This window comes from Squalius cephalus, assembly GCF_949319135.1.
Source record: "Squalius cephalus genome assembly, chromosome: 10".
In the NCBI taxonomy this organism is placed as follows: Eukaryota; Metazoa; Chordata; class Actinopteri; order Cypriniformes; family Leuciscidae; genus Squalius; species Squalius cephalus.
The window spans coordinates 27,871,892-27,891,928 of NC_137131.1; the positions used below are offsets into that span (position 1 = coordinate 27,871,892).

Consider the following 20,037-nt stretch of genomic DNA (forward strand, 5'->3'; position numbering starts at 1 on the left):
ATTAACTGGTCTTACTTCCATTTACACAGAATGTGGTAAAAGTAAATGCCGTACAACAGCAACAGGTGCAACAAAAAGCCTCTGAGGACACTGAAGCTCTGCAGAAAGAATTAAAGGAGGAAATTGCCAAAAATGCCAATGCAGAGAATAGCCTGAGTAGCATCAAGAACAGATATTTATCTCTGAAGAGTCGAAGAGGTGTAGAGCGAGTGGAGGAGAAAGAAGTTCTACAGTATTACCGTGACCCAAAACTTGAGTCCAATTTGGAGGACTTTCTAAAAAAGATTCACGAAGAAGCACTGAAACGCACCAAAACACAAAGTGAAATTGAGGTACTGACTAGAAAGATCACTAGCCTAGAAAGTGAACTTAAGAACACTAAACCCAAGCTAGTCACAAGAGAGGTGACGGAGGTAGAGAAAGACCCCCAGCTGGATGTAGAAGCATCAAACATTCGAGAAAAAATAAGCAAACTGAAAAGTGAACTTAGAATTAAAGAACAAGAGAAGGCTTACCTGCAATCAGAGATGACCATTTTGGAGCAAAAGAAGCAAATCATAAAAGAGAAGGTGGTGCAAAGGGAAGTGGTAAGACAGGAGAAAGATCCAACAATGTTGAAGGCAGTTAGGATATTTGAGATGGATATCTCAGATGAAGGTGAGAGGTGCAAGTCACTGAAGAGTGAAATCTCCCAAACCAGAAGCCAGATCAATTCTATAGAGAGGCTCATCCCAACTTTAGAGCCAAAAGTTGTCACCAAGGAGGTGAAAAGGGTTGAGCAGGACCCTGTACTCATAAGTGAGTCTAAAGGGCTTCTGACTACAATAGAAGAAGTGAGAAATGAGAACAAAAGTCTCTTGATTGAGCTTAGTAACCTTCAGTCACACTATGTTCAAGTACAACAGATGAAGCCCAAAGTGGAAGTCAAAGAAATCATAAATGAGAAATTCAGGGTGGCACCTGAGACAGAGGCAGAGATGCAACGCTTGAGATGGGAGCTTCAAGACAGTAGCAGGCAGGGCTCAGACTTTGAGAGACAAATTAGTATTGTGAAAACAGAGCTTGGTGCTCTGCATTCACAGAAACCCAAAGTTGAGAATAAGGAAGTAGTTCAGGAGGTTGTAAAAGAGGAAAGAAGTCCAGAGAATGTAAGAGAAATACAGAAGCTCTCAGATCAAGTATATTCCCTGCAAAAAACCTACAGTACTTTGCAGGATGAGCTTATCCGTCTTAGAAAAGACAGGGATGAGTGGAAGACTGAAAAGTCAAAGGTTGAGACCAAGATTGTCACAAAAGATGTAACTAAGTATGTTGATGACCCACTTCTGGAGAAGGAGGCAGATCGTCTCAGGAGAGAGATCCGTGAGGAAACTCAGAGGCGAAGAACTATAGAGGAAATGGTATTTGATCTTCAGAATAAATACATTCAGCTTGAGAGACAAAAACCAGAGGAAAAAGTAGTAGTGCAAGAGGTGGTGCGTCTACAAAAGGACCCAAGGCAGATCCTTGATCATGATAGGCTAGGAAGGAGTCTAGATGAAGAAGTGAAGAATCGTAGAAAATTTGAGTTAGAGGTGCAGCAGATGAGAGCACTCATAGAAGACAAGGAGATAATCATAAGGAGCAGTGATGAAAAGCAAAAAAAGATACAGGTGGAAACTGAGCTGAGACAAATTAAATCTAGGATCCATGAGCTAGAAACTGCCCCACCACCTATTGAAGAGAACATAGTCATAGAGGAAGTTCTGAAAGTTGAGAGGGATCCAAAATTAGACAAACTGACCAATGGTCTTCGGACAGACATGGATAAGGAGAGCAGTGACATTATGCGCTTAGATAGAGACATCAGGAAAATTACATTCGAGATAGAAATCTTGCAGCGAGAGAAATCGGTTGAGAAGACCATCTATAAAGAGGTTGTTCGTGTAGAGAAAGATCAAGCAGTGGAAGCAGAACGGTCCCACCTTAGAGAAATGTTACAACAGGAGAAAAATGCCAGACGAGACCTTGAGGATGAACTCCATCGTCTAGATGAGAAACTGCAGCGACAAGCAAGCAAAAGAACTACCACATCCCTGGAGGAGACCAACCTGATTCATGATCGGGACAAGCTGCAAAGAGAAAAAGAAAACCTTCAGAGAGAGCTAAGAACTTTGGAATCTGAAAGACAAAATATCAGCATCTCATTCCACCAGCAGTCTAGGCTGATGAGTGAAAGAAATCAAATGAATAGGCAAAGAAGCATTAAAATGGAATCAGATGTTCAAAGGCTAGAAAGGGAGATCCTGGAAGAGAAGGACACAATTCACAAGCGAGATAACATAATCAGGGAGCTAAAGAACAGTTTGAGGAAGGAGGATTCCTCAGAGACTCGCACTAAGGAAGTCAATGTCTCCACAAAGATTAGCATCTTGGACCCGGACACTGGTAAAGACATGTCACCATATGATGCTTACATGCGAGGCTTCCTCGATCGCAGCCAGTACATGCAATTACAGGAACTTGAGTGTGACTGGGAGGAAACCACCACAATGGGACCTGATGGTGAGATTTCTGTTTTGCAAGATCGCAAGAGTGGCAATCAGTACTCAATCAAAAATGCACTAAAAGAAGGCAGGGTGACTAAATATCAACTACAACAGTACAAGGATGGCAAAATGTCCATCTCAGAGTTTGCTCTTCTTGTGGCTGGTGAAACAAAATCTAGGTCGTACACCCCAGTTACAAGCCAACCAACTCAGCTCAATGAAGAGTTCCCCATCTGCGGAGTGTATGATGTACACACTGATTCATGTCTAAATGTGCGCAGTGCCATGGGTCGAAAGATGATTGACACCAACACTGCCCAAAAGCTTCTTGAAGCACAGGCAGCTACTGGTGGCATCGTGGACATCAGCAACAGCACAAAATATTCTGTCCACAAAGCAGCTGATCGAGGTCTGATTGAGTCCAGTCAACTACAGCGGTTACTAAATGCTCAGAAGGCCTTTACTGGAGTTGAGGACCCTGTGACTAAAGAGCGTCTGTCAGTCGGAGAAGCTGTACAGAAAGGGTGGATGCCCAAAGAGAATGCCATGAGATACATGGAGGCACAATTTCTGACAGGTGGGTTAGTCAACCCCAACAAAGCAGGAAGAGTTAACATTGTGGATGCTGTCAGCTCTAAGATGATTGACAGTACAATGATGAGAGAGCTTCAGGAAGAGATCAACTATGCAAAAGAGCTGATTGATCCCATCACAAAGGAGAAGATCAACTACAAGCAGGCTTTGGCTCGTTGTAAGACAGACCGACTCTCAGGTCTTCCTATGCTTCCTGCTTCCTCAAAAGATTCTGCCTATGCTTCCCCATATTTCCCTCATACATAGACACTCAAAGTCTACATAAGTTTACAAAATTGATAATGCATTCAAGTTTCTGCATTGTCGACCATTTCTCATTGGCTAAGATGAAAATATTAGATTTCACACAAAAAACAGTCAAGTCCTGGACCAGTTTATAATTGCAAGCGTTTAGTGGGTGTGTTGGATCAATTTGTTCAATCTGCAACACCAGGAAAAATAGAATAAGATTTGACTGATTTTAAGATAATTAATGTATAATAATAAACATGTTTAGAGATAAAAAAAAAAGAGAGAGAAAAAAAAAATGTACTTGAAATTTGAAAGTAATACGTAATCTGATCTGTACTGTACTTGTAATACAACTTATTGTAAATCTCAGGTGCTATAAAATCTCTATTTAACTAAGAGTCATTTAAAAATCTCAGCTGATGAGATGCTTATGTTTACTTCATTTTTACAGTATGTAATGGGGCAGAATATAGTAACACAGAGCAAAGGGAATATTTATCAAAAAAGCTAACATGTTATGCATGTTTTATTTGCATGGTATGATGGGCCAGAAGAGCAATGTCTGATTTAAAATCATTATACTTTTAATTATTTATGTCTTTACCATTCTCTTTCCTTTCTAATACTGCTGAAATTAAAAATGCAACAAATGATTTCTGTCTTTTTTGTTTCTAATTTGTTCTACTAAATGAAGTCAACACACAAAGAGTGGTATTAAATGTATTATTTGCAGGCATAGCATTTTATTAAGCAGAACACATACAGTGATATTTCTTTGTAATTGTGCTAAATGTATTATTTAGTTCTTTTTAAAATACATTTTAAAAGTGTTTCTTTCTAAATAAACAGAGGTATAGTGTTTGACCTACCCCCTGCACTAGACATCAAATATACAGAGGGTATCAAAGTTCGGAACAAATACCATATATTATATAGCAATACAGAGAGCCATTTACCTCTGCTATAACCTCTGAATATTTTACTTTCTTATTTGTAAAATAATTTAAAAGATTTATTTTTACAGTTAGCTAATGATAATCAATCAATTTACATCTACTTTCTGTAAAAATCCAACTGACAATCCTATGCTTTTGAGAGGTTGATACAAAGTCACACATTCTCAAATTGTACAAAAACACATTGATAAATAGTTCTCAGTTGATCACATTTCACAGGATATTTATGTATGAGGGCTCTCACAGCAGGGAGCTTGCGCATTCATCTAAGTCTCTCTCTCCTTAAAGAAGCGTCTCTGTTCCTCAATGGCATGTTGCATTAGTGCAAGGTCTACTCCATCAACACAAGTCAAAGCACGGGCATGCAGTATAACTCCACTTAATCCTGGAAGCAGAAGCAACAGAAAAATACTGGTTAAAACATCCAGTCTGGTAAAACATACAGACATTCTGAATACAAACAACAAAACTGCCTCTAGATTTAGGCTACACTGAGTAGGCAGAAACTTGTTTTAATTGTCTTATTCAAACTCACCATCAGTCTTTTCAATTTCGCCAAGGACAAAATACTGAGCTCCAAGTATGGGCTGGAAAGGTTCAACAAGTGTTGTTTGTACAGACACGTGGCACTGTGCAGAAGACTGCTGACCACTTAGAACAGCTTTGGACTCTTCTGGCATGTAACTTGTAAGTCTAGATGGAAAGATGACAAGCAAATTTTTTTTTTTGATTTTTCCAGGTGAAGGATATACATAATAATGATGATGATAATGATTTACTAGGCAATTATGACAAAAGAGCTAAGAAACAAGGAAGAGCTGGATCCAATCACAGTACTTTAATATAGCTTTCATATAGCCTAATAACAAAGGTACAAAAAAACAAGAAAAGCAAACTAAGCTCACAACAAAACAAGGCTTGACACCTAACTAACAGTGGAAACAAAAGGGAAAATGGGTAACGAGAGAAATAACAAGGGAAACAGGTAGACTACAAACTAAATGTGAGCATAAGACAGAATCATGACAGAAATACTTTATTTTGTAAATGGTGTTCAAAATAAATAAATAAATTGGAATACAATTTGGAGGAAAAGTAGAAATCTAAAATAGAACTCTGGAAAGGTTGCAGAGCATTAATTTGATTGCACAATTACAGAAAGTAGATAGGCCTACTATAAATACATTATACTAATTATTTCAGCATTTTCAGTTAGAAAATTACTAAAACATAAACATGTTTTCCCTAATATTTGGAGAGGCTCCAACAACAAACGTTATCTTACTAATTTTGGATTCTGGTTCAAACCAAACTATCTGTTTTGCATAGTTATATCGAAGGCTCAATTTAGTTACATCCTAAAATATACGTTATTCTATCTCTTTCAACATATCAATGATATGTTTTACAAAACAACTAAATGTAACCTACATTTTTAGTCAGAAATACGGAAGTTCGCAGCACTTCTCGGAATATATTAGGCAGTTACACTAAAGATATAATGGGGTTACATGATGTACATGAATAAAAATCGCACCTAAACATTTCTGACAACTTTAACAAGTGGTCCGACCTGCCAAACGTTCGCATTGACGCACCATCTTTCACCAGGTCTGTGTTGATCTCCAAAGGAAAGTAAAACGCGGCTGGAGGAGGCAGCATATCAGTATAACATGCATATAGAGACTCACTTGGGTCATTAGAAATTAAGAGAATTTTGGTTACTTCACACTTCCCTCCATTACGACAACAGTTGTGTTCGACATCGGCTGCGCCTGCATGTAACTGATCGGCGAGGGAGGAGCTGAAAACGGAACGTGAAGTCAGACACTTTCTGCTTCCCGTAGTAACGCTTGCGTAGGCTACTTTACCACCGCTGAAGTGAAATAAATACAATATTTGTCAAATACACAGATGTTTCGGAGACATTTTCATTCAATACTTTATGTACTGCACAGCGTCTTGCACAAGTTTCTGTTTTGTGCATTTCACAATGAGTTTCTTTCCTATACAAATGCCCTAAAAATTATGAAAATTAAAAACTTTCTGCTACAATAGAAGAATATAACTTCAATAGGACTTCCCCGTGGTCCTTACATAGACTGTAAAAAAAAAAAACATACATTCAGTATATATCAGATATGTTACAACATGTATAAATATCGTTTTTTTTTTTTTTTTTTTTTTTTGTATTTGCTTATGTTTTATATCATAATTATTTATTTTTGTGTTGCGTTCAGCTTTTTTTTAACATTTATGGAAAGGCAAAAGGGGCGTAACTCATATTTAAACGGCTTTCATACCCAAGCAGGAATTGTGAATTTTTATTTATTTATTTATTTTATTGAACAAATTGTGATTCTTGTGCCTTTCCGTAAAACACCAAGCGCTTAGAGAGGGTCACGCCCCTCTCTTATCAGAGGCCAACACACAACTGACGTAGAAATTGCCCGCCTTCCAGGAAGTAACAAACTCCACTAGGCCAGAGTTGAAACGTTATACAACATCAATAAAAGTACACAAAGCAGAAGGCACTTCGTCCAAAAGAAAGTCCAACGGAGCAGTCATGAATCCTGATATTAGCCGTGAACGTGAAAATGCATCTTTTAACCTGGAGATCCTTACGAATATTCTGGACGGTGGTGCAGAAAAGACTCGCAGGAGGAGAGAAATAGGTCAGCTGTGATCAGAATTATCTGATATAACGTTATCATCTGCACTTATTTATTTATTTATTTTATAATAATAATTATTTTAAATAATATTAAAATGATGCAGTTGTTTGGCCAATTTTTTATTATTAAAAGCTTTGGTAGCTATTGTAATGGCATGTAGTTTTGCTTTTAGTCTTTTTTCTGTGGCTGGGAGAAACATAAAAATGTCTCGAAATTATTTATTGCTATTTTCCCAACAAAACAATTTTCATATTTGTCATTTCTCATGAAAATTACCCGTATACCATTCAGATAAGAGAAACATTTCATTTATCTTGAGGTCAGTGGCCCTCTCACTGCTGCCATGCTACTTTGAGGTGATTCTTATATCAAGTCATTTGACCTGAGTATTTGCAGGGACCCCCATTTCATTATCATAATTTTTCTCTCTTTCTCTTTTTTTTTGTGTGTGTGTGTGTGTGTGTGTGTGTGTCATAAATCTGGAACCTAGCCTCTTAAATCTCTCTATATCCATGTAAAAAAATAACCTGTACAGTTTATCACCTATCACCTATATTGCTTTATTTTTCTTCCCTAGAGTCTTTGGTCATTAGTGATCCAGACTTCCAGCATGAAGACCTGAACTTCCTCTCCCGCAGTGAGAGATATGATGCAGCAGTGCGTAAGAGTGCTCAGATGATTCTGAAACTTAGGGAATATGGTATCTCTGATCCAGAGGAGATTTACTCCTACAAGAGGTATGCATATTTGTCATGATTCAAGAAACTCTCTCTCGGTTATGATATATATGGTAGAGTGAATTATTCAGGTTGATTGGGACACATTTTTTCATTGAGATACCTGTGAAAATGTGTCTCAATCAACCTGAAATCACCCTATATGGAATATGTTTATAAGATAGAAAACATTTGAGTTGTAAAGTTCATATAAAATGATAACAGACTAGTCAAAATGTTTGTCTACTCATCTACTAGTCTACTCATTCCTTATCATTACAATTTTTCCACTCTTTAAATTCATGGTCTTAACAAATATGAAAGTAGGCTAAGTTACTCTTTGCCACCTTTGTCTCAGAATCTCTGTAATCGAATGACATGTCATGTATAAAAATCATACATGACATGTCATTCGATTACAGAGATGCTGAGTGCTCACATTGCTGAAAGAATACATTTTCCTGCATTTGGAGTAAAAATGTCCTGTTTATTTTTCTAATTATTATTATTAGTTTTTTTAATGAATAGAAATCTTGTAAATGTGCATTAAGAAATTTGTCACATTACATTATTTAGTTATCTTTCTCCAAAGGCAAAGGCAAGTTCCAATGTGTTTAAAGAGACAGCCTGAGCAAAGGTCTCCGATTAAAAGTGTGTCAAAGGCAATTGAAGCCAGAGCTACCAACTCCACCCATATTCTCAAACTGAATTAGCAGAAGGAAATTAAACTGGTTATTATTCACATTTAGGTGATTCAGACATGCTTAAAAGCTCACTTTTAATACACATTTAGCACAATGAAAATAGTTGAGTTAGCATCAACCAGTGCAGCTACTGTTGACTGTTAATTAATCATTCAAATCAGTTCTGTTTAAACATGTACATATCTTTGCCTTTATAAAATTGTAAATTTCTGTAACTAAATATCTACATGTTTCTCGAGTTGAAGTTTTATACGTGTCTTCCATCCTGCAGTGTTGCAAAGGGTGTGTATCAAGAGCCCTTTGGTGTCCATTATGTCATGTTCATACCCACCTTAAACAGCCAGTGCACTACTGAACAGCGCAAAAAATGGATCCCATTAGCTGAGTCATTCCATATCTTAGGCACCTATGCTCAGACAGAGCTTGGGCACGGTCAGTCTCTCTCTCTCCCAGATAATTAAGGAAAATGTACTTTCTTTGTTTAGACCAAAATGAAAGTGTTGTCCTTTCGGGGTTTAGAGTTAACAGTACATACAGTTAAGCATGACCCTTGCAGGTGTTGACAGCTCAGTATGGTCATATTCTCAGATTTATGGTCTCCTAAAGTATAATGAATTGTTAGCTGGCTATTGTCACTCAATACCAGAAAATAAGTACTCCTGATTTAACCTAGTTTTCACCTTTCATTAAAACATTTTCCATCCCATTCTGTATGTATTAGTCCACTTTTCAAAAACATATTTTCATCCTGACCTTAGCATACAAACATTAAGGAAAAAGGATTGCACGTCAACCATGGCCTGTAATGTTTATTTTGATGGCTAAGTCTGGTCCAGCTCTTTAGTTTGAAATCTGTCACGTGCCTGTTATATGGTAGTTATACATCCTGTTTTGTACTGTATATGTGTAAATTAAATGCATCATTTAGATTTTTTTGTCCTACAAAATGTATTAGTTTTATTAATTAAAACTCTAATTTTAGTAGGAATGTGAGATAGTATGTTTGTAAGAAGGAAGATGCAGCAGGCATTGAGAGAGTAATGGCTTCTTTGTGCTGAAGTGTCAGTTAGAGAGAGGAAATGTATCTGCTGGGAATATGGGACAAACAGGTCACCCTATTGTTTCTCTCTTGAAAGTAAGATTTTTGAGAGAGGAGTTTACTATTTTCTCCTCAACATGCATGTGCATTAGCTTGACAAAAAAATATTTAGGTGATTTGAAATATATTATTGAAACAATCTTGAGAAACAGCTTTGGAGATTTTGTTCTTTCCCCGTTTAAGTACCCATGTCCCATGGGTGTTGTATTGTTTTTTGTCTGTTGCTTACATAGAAATGGACACTTTTGTAGATGTTTTTCTTTCCATTTTCCTTATCCTCAGTTATTCATACCATAAGTGCCATGTTTTTAAGATGCATTGTGTTGTCGAGTAATGTAGAAAAGCTATATCAACATCCAGCTCTATCTGTTTTTGAACATGAGTGAATCCTGTATGAATGGCCCCTTAGTCTGCAACATAAATGCTGTTTTGCCTTTTGCTAGATAAAAAAGGATGCAGCCTTAAAACCTTTTTTTTTAATGTGCTGCTGCTTAAAAAAAACAAAACAAAAAACTATTCGAGTAAACTTGTTATATCTTATGCATGTTTTTATGCATTCTTTGAAATTGTATTTATTGCCATTGAAGAGCTTCTGTTTTAAGGAATACAGTTTGTGCAGTTATTTTTTACAGCAGTAAAATATTGTTGTTTTTATTATTATAATTGATTTGCAATAGTGTAATAATTAATCATTATTAAATCTGATGTTTAATCAGCATCTGCATGACCTGCTTAAAATGATTTCTCTCCTTTTTTGTAATTTTCTGTCCATCATCTTTAATCCCATCCATATTCGTCTACATTCATACACATTCTTACTCTACTCTTCTGACATTTCTCCTTTTCATTCTTAACACCCCCTTGTTTGATTCTCAACACATATTCCACCTTTCTACTTGCCTTTCTATTTCTTTCTTATACCTTTTTTTTCTTTAAATACTCCGCTCACTTTGACCCTTGCCCTATCAAAGCTGTGTGCACCGAGGGCGTCCAGAACCCCTTGATCTGCACTTGGGCATGTTCCTGCCGACGCTGTTGAACCAATCCTCACCTGAACAACTGGAAGCTTTCTTCATGCCAGCTTGGAACCTGAAGATTATTGGCACCTACGCGCAGACTGAGATGGGGCACGGTAACAAATCTGGCAACCTACCTGCACGCACATTTCTATACTTATAAATCTTATAAAGGTATTATACATTTTTCCAGATTTTGTAGAAATTTTGTTACTGCATCCTCTCTGTTACTGCATTATGTGGACAGTATTTTATAGCTATCATAATGGCAAGAAAAGGGCAAATATCAAAGAAAGACAGACTGAGATAAAGGATGGTTCCTAATTGTATGACACCAATGATCTGCCACCTGCAGAGCCATACATGACAGCAGTTTCTAACCAGCAGTGCCAGGCCAGCAGTCTCAGACTAGAAGTTTGGGTAGAGACTCACTCAATGCCTAACTCCACCACTAACCCTAACCTCACTGAGGCTATATGCTTTGTCTTAACTTCCATCTTGATACAGCTGGCTCGGTGGTTTGTATGGCTCTGCGGCACTGCTGTTGGATACTGTCGACACTAACTTCTAAACATGGAGCTGGAAGCTTAATGGTCTAGGGTTCTTTTGTTGGATCCATAGTCAGTGGCACCCTGAACCAAAAGCAATGGCCAGCACTTTACATTCTCCTAATGTAAACGCCATCTATCTGATTTGGGGATGAACTTGGCAGAAAGGTGTTAACAAAGCAACCAACAAGTGCAATAAATTGTTTGATATCCATTTTAGAATCAATGCCACAGGTGTGTTTTGCTGTTGTCTGGTAAAGATAGCCGATTGACTCTCTAATTGATTATTTCTAATATGCTTTATTTTCAAAGTAAACTGAATTTCTTTATAAAATCTGAAAAATTAGGTTTTCAAAAAAATTGAGAGTGAGTTAGTGAGTAAAGAGTATTTATTTTTCTTGCTGTCAAACACCTACAAGGGTTGCCTTAACAATGCTATTAGAACTTTTAAACTTAAAGATTATGAATACTGTTACATACTGAACCACTAAGGGGATTGGAGCTTGTTAATTTGCTCAGTCCTAGATATTTGTTTAAATAATAGGCAATACTTGACTTTGAAACTGCATGAAGTATGCATGAATTTCACTTTGATTTACTCGTAAATCTGTAATATGTAGTTACAGTTGTCTGTGATGTCACATGTATAATATCCTTCTAGGTACACATATTCGTGCTCTTGAAACCACTGCTACTTACGACCCTTCCACCCAAGAGTTTGTTTTGAACAGTCCAACAATCTCCTCTATTAAATGGTGGCCAGGTGGATGTGAGTAAGCCCTGCTCAAATCACACAATTTTATGTCAAATATAAAATGCCACTGTGTACAACTGATTACATAACATGCTTTTTTTTTATTATTAATTTACTCTCTGTCTTTCTAGTGGGTAAAACCTCAAATCACGCTATAGTCCTGGCTCAGCTGTACACGCAGGGCAAGTGTCATGGCCTACATGCCTTCATCACACCCATTCGCAGTATGAAGACACACATGCCACTGCCAGGTACAGAACCTTGAGTTGGTGTATGTCCCTAAAAGTTGTGATTATATATAGAGAGATACAGAATGGAGCATGTGTGTGAGGTTTTGGTTGTTTTTTGGTATGGTATTATGTGACTATAAGACTGTTTAGATCAGGGGTGAGTTCAGTTCCTCGAGGGCCACAGTCCTGCAGAGTTTATTAAACGCACCTTAACAAGCTAATCAAGTTCTTTAGGTATGGTTATTGGAGCAGGGAACTAAACTCTGCAGGAATGTGGACCACCAGGAGCAGAGTTTGGCACCCCTAGTTTAGAAGGACTGCAGTTGTTGTTACACAGTCACCAGATTATGGAATGATTGCTTTATCTTATCACAATTATATGCCACTTTGCAATTTTACAATCACTTGTTGCCTTCCAAAAATGGGAATTGTACATCAATTCGTACACCAATGAAATGCAGTTTTTTTTTTCTTGTTAATTGTTGCGCTGTGTAACTGGACCAAAAACCTTACATTGATTCATCTTACACTGAGCCTATGCTGCAATAGTGCAGTTTAAAAAATATTGTTTCAAATTATTGAATTTTAAAGCCAAGTTACACTGTTATGGCAACAACTGAAAAAGGACTGTCCAATAACTTATACATGGTGATTTGTTGGATTTGCAAGAGGTAGGGGTGGTGGCAAAAGTTGCTAATTCCACAAATGTATAAAAAATAAAAATAAAATCTTGAAGGACCCAACACTCCATTAAATTTGCTTAACTTGGTGAACTGAAAAGAAAAATCACACCCTTAGCTCTTTCTAGTCAAATGCCTAAATATAAACTTGACAGTACCACATGGCAAACGTTACAGTAACTGACAAAAAAAAAATGAAAACGAAAATACCATCACTCCAGCAGTTAAAGAAATGCTGAATGAAACTCTGTTTATTTTTTAGTTTTTCTGCAGTATCTTGTTGTAATAGACTTTTCATTTAGATATTATTATTTAAGTCATTCTGTCCAAAATGAATTTTTATTTACAATTTGACAGCCCGATATTTTGATGCTTAGACATTTGTCTAGTAATATGATTTGTACACAAAATGTAGTCTTCAATAATTAAGCCATTGTTTTTGTATCTGTTGTGTTTGAACAGGTGTGGTGGTCGGTGATATTGGCCCCAAATTTGGTTTTGATGAGGTTGATAATGGCTACTTGAAACTGGAAAATGTCAGGATTCCACGTGAGAATATGCTGATGAAGTATGCCAAGGTGAGAATATCCTGCTCACACAGAAAGATAAAAAGGTTACAAAAATTGTGTTTTTGCTTGTGTTTAGAGTTTATAAGCAAAATCAAGGAAGATTTTAAATAGTTTATAATTATGTGTGCTCATTTATATTGAGTGGATTCCAAAAGACTAGACAAAATCTAATCTAATCTAAAGACTAGACTAATTTAATACTGGAAATAAACAGAATTTTTGAATTTTGAAAAGTAACAAAATGTTATGTCAAAAGGAATAAATAATATAAAAAAGAATAAGAAAGATTCTGAATTATTTTAAGATGTGTACTTTAATGAAAAAAATAAATTATGAAGAAAACTCTGTTTCCACTGGGGCATTCTCAAATGTATTTGCTTTACTTGGTGTGTTCTTGTATAGGTTGAGCCAGACGGTACATATGTGAAGCCTCCTAGTGATAAGCTCACATATGGCACTATGGTGTTTATTCGCTCCATGATAGTGGGAGAGTCAGCACGAGCTCTCTCCAAGTCCTGCACCATTGCAATCCGTTACAGTGCAGTCCGACACCAGTCTGAACTACGCCCAGGGTGGGTCTCTCAGTATCTCGGTCTTTCGGTCTCTCTCTCTCTCTCTCTCTCTCTCTCTCTCTCTCTCTCTCTCTCTCTCTCTCTCTCTCTCTGGTTTTCCTTTTAGACTTTTGCTCAAACAAATATTACAGAAATAAATTAACATTTTAAGGTGATTTTAAATTAACTTCTCATTTTTTTCTTTTAGAGAACCAGAGCCACAGATCTTGGACTATCAGACCCAGCAGTATAAACTATTTCCTCTGCTGGCCACTGCCTATGCCTTCCACTTTGTGGGGCAATACATGAGTAAAACATACCATCGCATCTCAGGAGACATTAATCAGGGTGACTTCAGTGAGCTGCCAGAAGTGAGCAGAAATATGTTATAAAAAAAGTTTGATATGTGTTTATCTTTTTTTTTTTTTTTTTACATGTTTGTCTGTTTTGTAGCTCAATTTGAGTGTCTTTTATCTAATTTTTTAACTTTTTTTTATTACTTCTCTTTTTTCTTTCTATAGCTGCATGCTCTATCTGCAGGTCTGAAAGCTTTTACCACCTGGGCGACGAATGCAGGCATTGAGGTGTGTCGCATGTCATGTGGTGGACATGGTTACTCCCGCTGCAGCAGTTTACCTGACATCTATGTCACCTTTACACCGACCTGCACTTATGAGGGAGAAAATACAGTTATGATGCTGCAGACAGCTAGGTAAAAACACCTGTTTACATTTACTGTTTCAAACTGAAGTTGCAATGAATAAGTAAAATAGATTATGATAGATTATGATATATATCTCTAACTTCATGCAGTGATTTGGGCGGAATTGCCCTTAGCTGCCTAAGTTTTCGGACACAGCCCAAGATCTTCTTCGCATTGAGCTTCTCTATTTATGCACTGTTTTGAATGACCAACGCAACGCATACCACATCTAGTGTGTTCAACTGGATAGGCTAACAAAAACATTAATAAGTAACAACGACTCTTATCGCATTTCGAGCACAACTGATAAAGCTACCTGACGCACACCTAAAATTCAAATGCACAGTTTTTGCATTAGAATGTGGATTTTTATTTTCAATTCTACGAATATTCGGAATTTGAATTTGACAGCCCTAATTGGAATCTGGTTTCCCAGCAATTAAGAAACAGGTTAGGATTGGCATCTCTGTAGTTTTTACAAAGGTTGGAGTGTCTGTTGTGTGGATGTAGGTGTTATGGAAGGTCATCACTTGTACATCACAAAACTCATTAAAATGAAAAGAAATGTGTTATAATGTTATGTAATTGAGGATCATACCTGACAGTTTGTGATCAGACTCTTTAATTAAAATTAATGTAATTTTCTTTTTACATTCGATGGGATGCCAATAATACTTGAACCACCAACTGGTATTTTCCACAAGGGTGCACCTTGCAGAGCAGCATGAAAATTTGCATTCATTATCGTATAACAAACCTCAAAATAAGTAAGTGCTGTGATTCCAGATATAATTCGATTTTTCAGAGGACCCCCCCCCGTTTTAAAAACATTCCTTAGAGAAAAACACTACTTGTGTGCATCTTTAGACAAAACAATGGCACTGACATTTTAAGATATGTTAGTGCAAGTTATTTTTAGTTAAAACAGCTCAAACAAGCATTTTAGTCTGGTACTAGGCTTAAAAGAGTACTGCCCTACAAAGGCAAAAGACCTTAAGTCGCTAGAGTGTGGAACTGAGAAAAATGACTTTAAAGATTTTTAGTTGTCCCGCCAAATTAATTATAGGTAGGACACTGGAAATCTGGCAAATAGATGTTTTAGTAATGGAAATTATATACATAAAAAAATCTTGAGCTCAAACTTGACTTTTGACCACTGTTTTAAAGTTACTGTACTCTGCCTTTGTATTGTCAGCAAAAAGTGAGAAGTCATGCCAAGGCAAAAGGCAGTAACTTCCACATTATCAATATTTAGTTGCTGATCACCATTAAGAAAATCATTATAGTACACACCTGTATAAAATCTAGTGATCATGGCATTTATTTTGTATGATTTACAATTATTTATAGCCATCTACTTATTGCTATCCTGTGCTTTGGTTGCATTCTGATGGCATTATTAATACATTTGACATGACAAAATACCTATTAGTCCAGCGTTGACTCGACCGCGTTTAGGGCGGGGCTGAAGACGAAGTTTTGGCACTCTGCCAGTTTGCCGAGCTTTAATTCTTGGTTGTATTCATCTGATACGGCAATGTGTAACGTTTTTCTGTCAACTCTGCATAATCCTTCGCGATCGATATCGCACGTTTGTCGATGGAGCGGGTTCAGACCATACTAAGTGTTCTGACCGCTCTGAGGACATCAGAAGTTAGAGCGACTGATGGCAGCTGTACAAAGTACACAGGCTACACCGTAATTTTAATTTTAATGGACATTAAAATAAAGGTAGATAACCGTACAATCTGGTAGGTAGCATTATTTGATTGAACACCGGCACAGTAACTTCATATTGACGCGCGGCTAAACAAAGGCAGAGCACCGTAACTCGTAATTTGAGCGTTCCAAAACAAAGCCAAAGAGCGGTAACTGATGTTACGGTGTTCTGCCTTGGTTTCTCATGGGCTTTTGGAAGTTACTGTTAAGACAAATCATTATTTTCTCGAAAAAAAAACGGAATTGATTCAAGATACTTATCCACATGATAAAGAAGGTCTTGAATGTGCCAAAAATATAAATAACTCATTTTCGACCAAAAACGAAGTTACGGTCTTTTGCCTTTGCACGGCAGAGTAGTTCACTTTAAAATTAAAATTACCCCATGATTTACTCACCCTCAAGCCATCCTAGGTTTATTTGACTTTCTTCTTTCAGACGAATACAATCGGAGTTATATTAATAAACACCCTGATGCTTCCGAGCTTTATAATGGCAGTGAATTGCAACCATCAGTTTGAAGCTCAAAAAAGGGCATCCATCAATTATAAAAGAACTGCAGACGCATCCGGGGGGGTTAATAAAGGCCTTCTGAAGCAAAACGATGAGTTTGTGTAAGAAAAATATTCATATTTAACACGTTACAAAGTAAAATTCTAGCTTCCGGCCAAACAGCCTTACGCTGTCTACTTGCTCCTAGAGCGCAACTTACACTTGTGACATCGGAAGTAGTGTAGTGCGTCATGGCATAGCGTAAATATCAGCAGTACATCACATTAATCTCATAAGTTGCGCTTTAGACTTAAGTCCAATCCGTATGTTCGTTTGGCTGGAATTTTACTTTATAAAGTTTTAAATGTGAATGTTTTTCTTACACAAACTCATCGCTTTGGTTCAGAAGGCCTTTATTAACCTCCGGTGCCGTGTGGAGTTCTTTTATAATTGATGGATGCACTTTTTTGAGCTTCAAACTGATGTTTGCAATCCAATGCCATTAACTCCGATTGTATTCGTCTGAAAGAAGAAAGTCATATACACCTAGGATGGCTTGAGGGTGAGAAAATCATGGGGTTATTTTCATTTTAAAGTGAACTACTCCTTTAAAGGAGTGGTATAATGGCCTTTTCACAAGATGTAAAATAAGCCTTTGATGTCCCCAGAGTGTGTATGTGAAGTTTTAGTTCAAAATACCCCAAAGATATTTTTATATAGCATGTTAAAATTAACAATTTTTGAGGGTGAGCAAAAATGTACCATTTTGTGTCTGTTCCTTTAAATGTAAATGAGCTTCTGCTCCCAGCACAGAGGGCGGAGCTTCAACAGCTTGCACTCACACAGACATGCACTGAAAATTTCTAAAACTTTTAGCCTTTTATGTTCAAACCGGATTCAGACAATGATGGAGAGACTCAAGAAGAAGTGACAACATGTAGAATGCAACAGGACGTTTCTGAATGGTTAGTTGATGAATTTATGTGTAGTTATCTTCTAGTCATTGATTAGCATATTCTGTCTTGATAATCTATAAATCGTGTTCCAGGGGCGTGGTTTATGTAAATTTTAATGATGCTGATGTCACTAACCCGGGAGGAATGTCGTGTAGTCCCTACCAGCCATTTGTTTATAGTCCTTAAAAATCAATTTCTTTAAAAGCAAATATCTCCCTTTGCTTTGTAACTTTGCAGATGTTGTTTATGCTCAAACAGCAATATTACACACTAACTAAAGTTAAAAAAGTGAAATTATAATCAACCACCCCTTTTAAGCCGTGTCTGTGAAACTGGGGGAAAGTTGGCTAATAAGAAGAGACTGGTGTCAGTACTGACATTCATATAGTTGTCACTCACTGAGTGAAGCAACTAAACTCGCACCATAACTACAAATATACTTTTTTGGCCACTGGTACTGTGTGTGCGGTAGCTAACAGTTTTGCACTTGCCTGGCCTAGCCCAGCCCACATTTGTGCATTTTGAGTGTAACAGAGGCTTGTATTAAAGACTGAGAGACTGGTTTCAAGTGATGAGCCTGGTGCTTAGGGCATAATAGGAGTGACTGCTAATCAGAAACAATACAATGAGTAATTTGACACACTGCTATGGAAGCTTATGGGTAGCAAATTTCAATTTGAGATGTAATATGCAAAATGACAATGCAATATGTAAAATGGCAATGCATTTCTGTATTTAAATTGAAATTTTCCAATACATTTGTGCAACGTTTGGTGCAAAATGAACGTGAAAATTCAATTATATAACTTACATTTGCCATTTCATACACTAGTTTTAATATGTAAATTGAATACATATTTTAACGCTTTATAAGTTGCAAAATTAAAATTAAAATGTATTACAGAAATGATTAGATATGTTTAACATGTTCAAGCAAAATCTGTAGCAAAATTGTAATTTAAATGTTATTTTTTCTTAATTGCATTTACACTCACAGTTAAGACACTTGCGATTGCATTTCCATTAAGTGTCCCGCAATGAATGTTGCAAAATTCAATGTGCAATTTGAAAATGCATTCTGAGCCGATCACGTGCCCGCCCCGCCCTGTCAATCACTGCGTGAAGTTGGCCCCGCCCCCAACCCAATGCAAAACGTCGGCAAAATAGGCTCAATCGTTTTTACTTCGTTTGTGCTGTAATTTTTGTTTGTTTGTGCTGCTTCTGTTTTTTAGATAGTAAAAGAATATTTATAGGTCATTCTGATGTCACCCAGGCTGCCACATGCTCCAAATAAAATAGTCTCGTTCGGTTTGTGCTGGTTTTGTTTGTGCTGCTTCAGTTTTTGAAATATTAGACCGAATTATAGACGATGACGTCACCAGCCCCCCGACCTGCTCCACATTCACCCAAAATAGTCTCATATATTTGTGCTAATTTGCGCCGATAAACGTTTATTTTGTGCTGCTTCGGTTTCTTAAATATTAAAATAATATTTATTGGTCATTCTGAGGTCACTTAGCCCCCTACTGCTCCACATTCACCCAAAATAGTCTTGTTTGTTTGTGCAATCATTTGTGCCGGTTAAAGTTTCGTGTGCTGCTTCGTTGCTTAAAATATTAGACACTGAATATTATAGATGATGACGTCACCAGCCCTCGACCTGCTCCACATTCACCCAAAAAAGGCTAGGTCGATGAATTTGACTCGTCAGATTCCGTGACCCTGTGTATTAATACAAAGGGGATTCGCATGTCTGCCTCATATTTTATGATTATACAGCTGCATAAACAGAGATGGTCACACATCACATTCGTCACTTTATTGAACATTACAGTCAGTTATAAATAGAGCGGTCACGTTTTTAGGTAGCTATTAATACCGAATACCAACGGAGCTTTGTCATATTATATGATCACAGAGTAATAGGCCTATGTATTTGTAAGGAAAAACGTCTCGGTTACCAACGTAACCTCGGTTCCCTGAGATGAGGGAACGAGTGTTGCGTAAGCCTTAGCTTACACTACGGGAAAACCCCTTTTCTCGAGAAGATTGAAGCCAAAAATGATCCTTTAATTTTTCTTTAATTTAAAACGCACTTGCTGCAGCAAGCAGACCTAAGCGAGACAGCTCGCGTGCTTATTGGCTGCTCTGCAGCAACTGCTGCAACCTATGGAGAGGCAGCTGTGAAATGCGAACCAATGAGGGTGCTTTGCGCCCTCCGCGCGTCACAGCCCACCAAAATGGGTGTGGCTCATGGCTATATTAAGCCGCGACACCCGAGGTTGCCCTTTGGTTTCATCGACTAAAGCGATATCA

The 20,037-nt window shown here is 37.3% G+C and overlaps 3 protein-coding genes across 4 annotated transcripts in view; 2 read left to right on the plus strand and 1 right to left on the minus strand.

Moving 5' to 3' along the window:
- The window catches only part of evpla (envoplakin a), a 127,557-nt gene extending 123,927 nt beyond the window's left edge, over nucleotides 1–3,630 (plus strand). Inside the window, exon 22 of the mRNA XM_079882583.1 lies at nucleotides 30–3,630. Coding sequence (XP_079738709.1) covers nucleotides 30–3,368 — 3,339 coding nt within the window. The 3' untranslated portion in view covers nucleotides 3,369–3,630. The remainder of the gene's footprint in view (nucleotides 1–29) is intronic.
- ten1 (TEN1 subunit of CST complex) lies at nucleotides 3,269–6,156 on the minus strand. The gene is made up of 3 exons (XM_079882612.1): nucleotides 5,883–6,156; nucleotides 4,845–5,002; nucleotides 3,269–4,694 (listed from the first exon to the last, which is right to left on the minus strand). The coding sequence occupies exons 1-3, from the start codon at nucleotides 5,969–5,971 to the stop codon at nucleotides 4,576–4,578; spliced, it is 366 nt and encodes a 121-aa protein (XP_079738738.1). The 5' UTR covers nucleotides 5,972–6,156; the 3' UTR covers nucleotides 3,269–4,575.
- Nucleotides 6,157–6,737: 581 nt separating this feature from the next.
- Nucleotides 6,738–20,037, plus strand: part of acox1 (acyl-CoA oxidase 1, palmitoyl) — a 37,920-nt gene continuing 24,620 nt past the window's right edge. Inside the window, exons 1-9 of one of the 2 annotated variants that reach the window (XM_079884411.1) lie at nucleotides 6,738–6,984; nucleotides 7,562–7,721; nucleotides 10,475–10,635; nucleotides 11,729–11,836; nucleotides 11,953–12,072; nucleotides 13,194–13,309; nucleotides 13,703–13,872; nucleotides 14,060–14,222; nucleotides 14,373–14,563. In XM_079884411.1, coding sequence (XP_079740537.1) covers nucleotides 6,876–6,984; nucleotides 7,562–7,721; nucleotides 10,475–10,635; nucleotides 11,729–11,836; nucleotides 11,953–12,072; nucleotides 13,194–13,309; nucleotides 13,703–13,872; nucleotides 14,060–14,222; nucleotides 14,373–14,563 — 1,298 coding nt within the window. In that variant the 5' untranslated portion in view covers nucleotides 6,738–6,875. Of the gene's footprint in view, nucleotides 6,985–7,561; nucleotides 7,722–8,675; nucleotides 8,837–10,474; nucleotides 10,636–11,728; nucleotides 11,837–11,952; nucleotides 12,073–13,193; nucleotides 13,310–13,702; nucleotides 13,873–14,059; nucleotides 14,223–14,372; nucleotides 14,564–20,037 lie in introns of both variants that reach the window. The other variant, XM_079884412.1, reaches the window with a different exon arrangement.

Excerpts from the sequence above, each read along its gene's own strand:
- ten1 (XM_079882612.1), bottom strand. The coding sequence starts at position 5,971 with ATGCTGCCTCCTCCAGCCGCGTTTTACTTTCCTTTGGAGATCAACACA. Across the intron at positions 5,003-5,882 it reads TCAATGCGAACGTTTGGCAG|ACTTACAAGTTACATGCCAG; the intron begins GTCGGACCACTT and ends CTTTCCATCTAG. Across the intron at positions 4,695-4,844 it reads CGAAATTGAAAAGACTGATG|GATTAAGTGGAGTTATACTG; the intron begins GTGAGTTTGAAT and ends TTCTGCTTCCAG.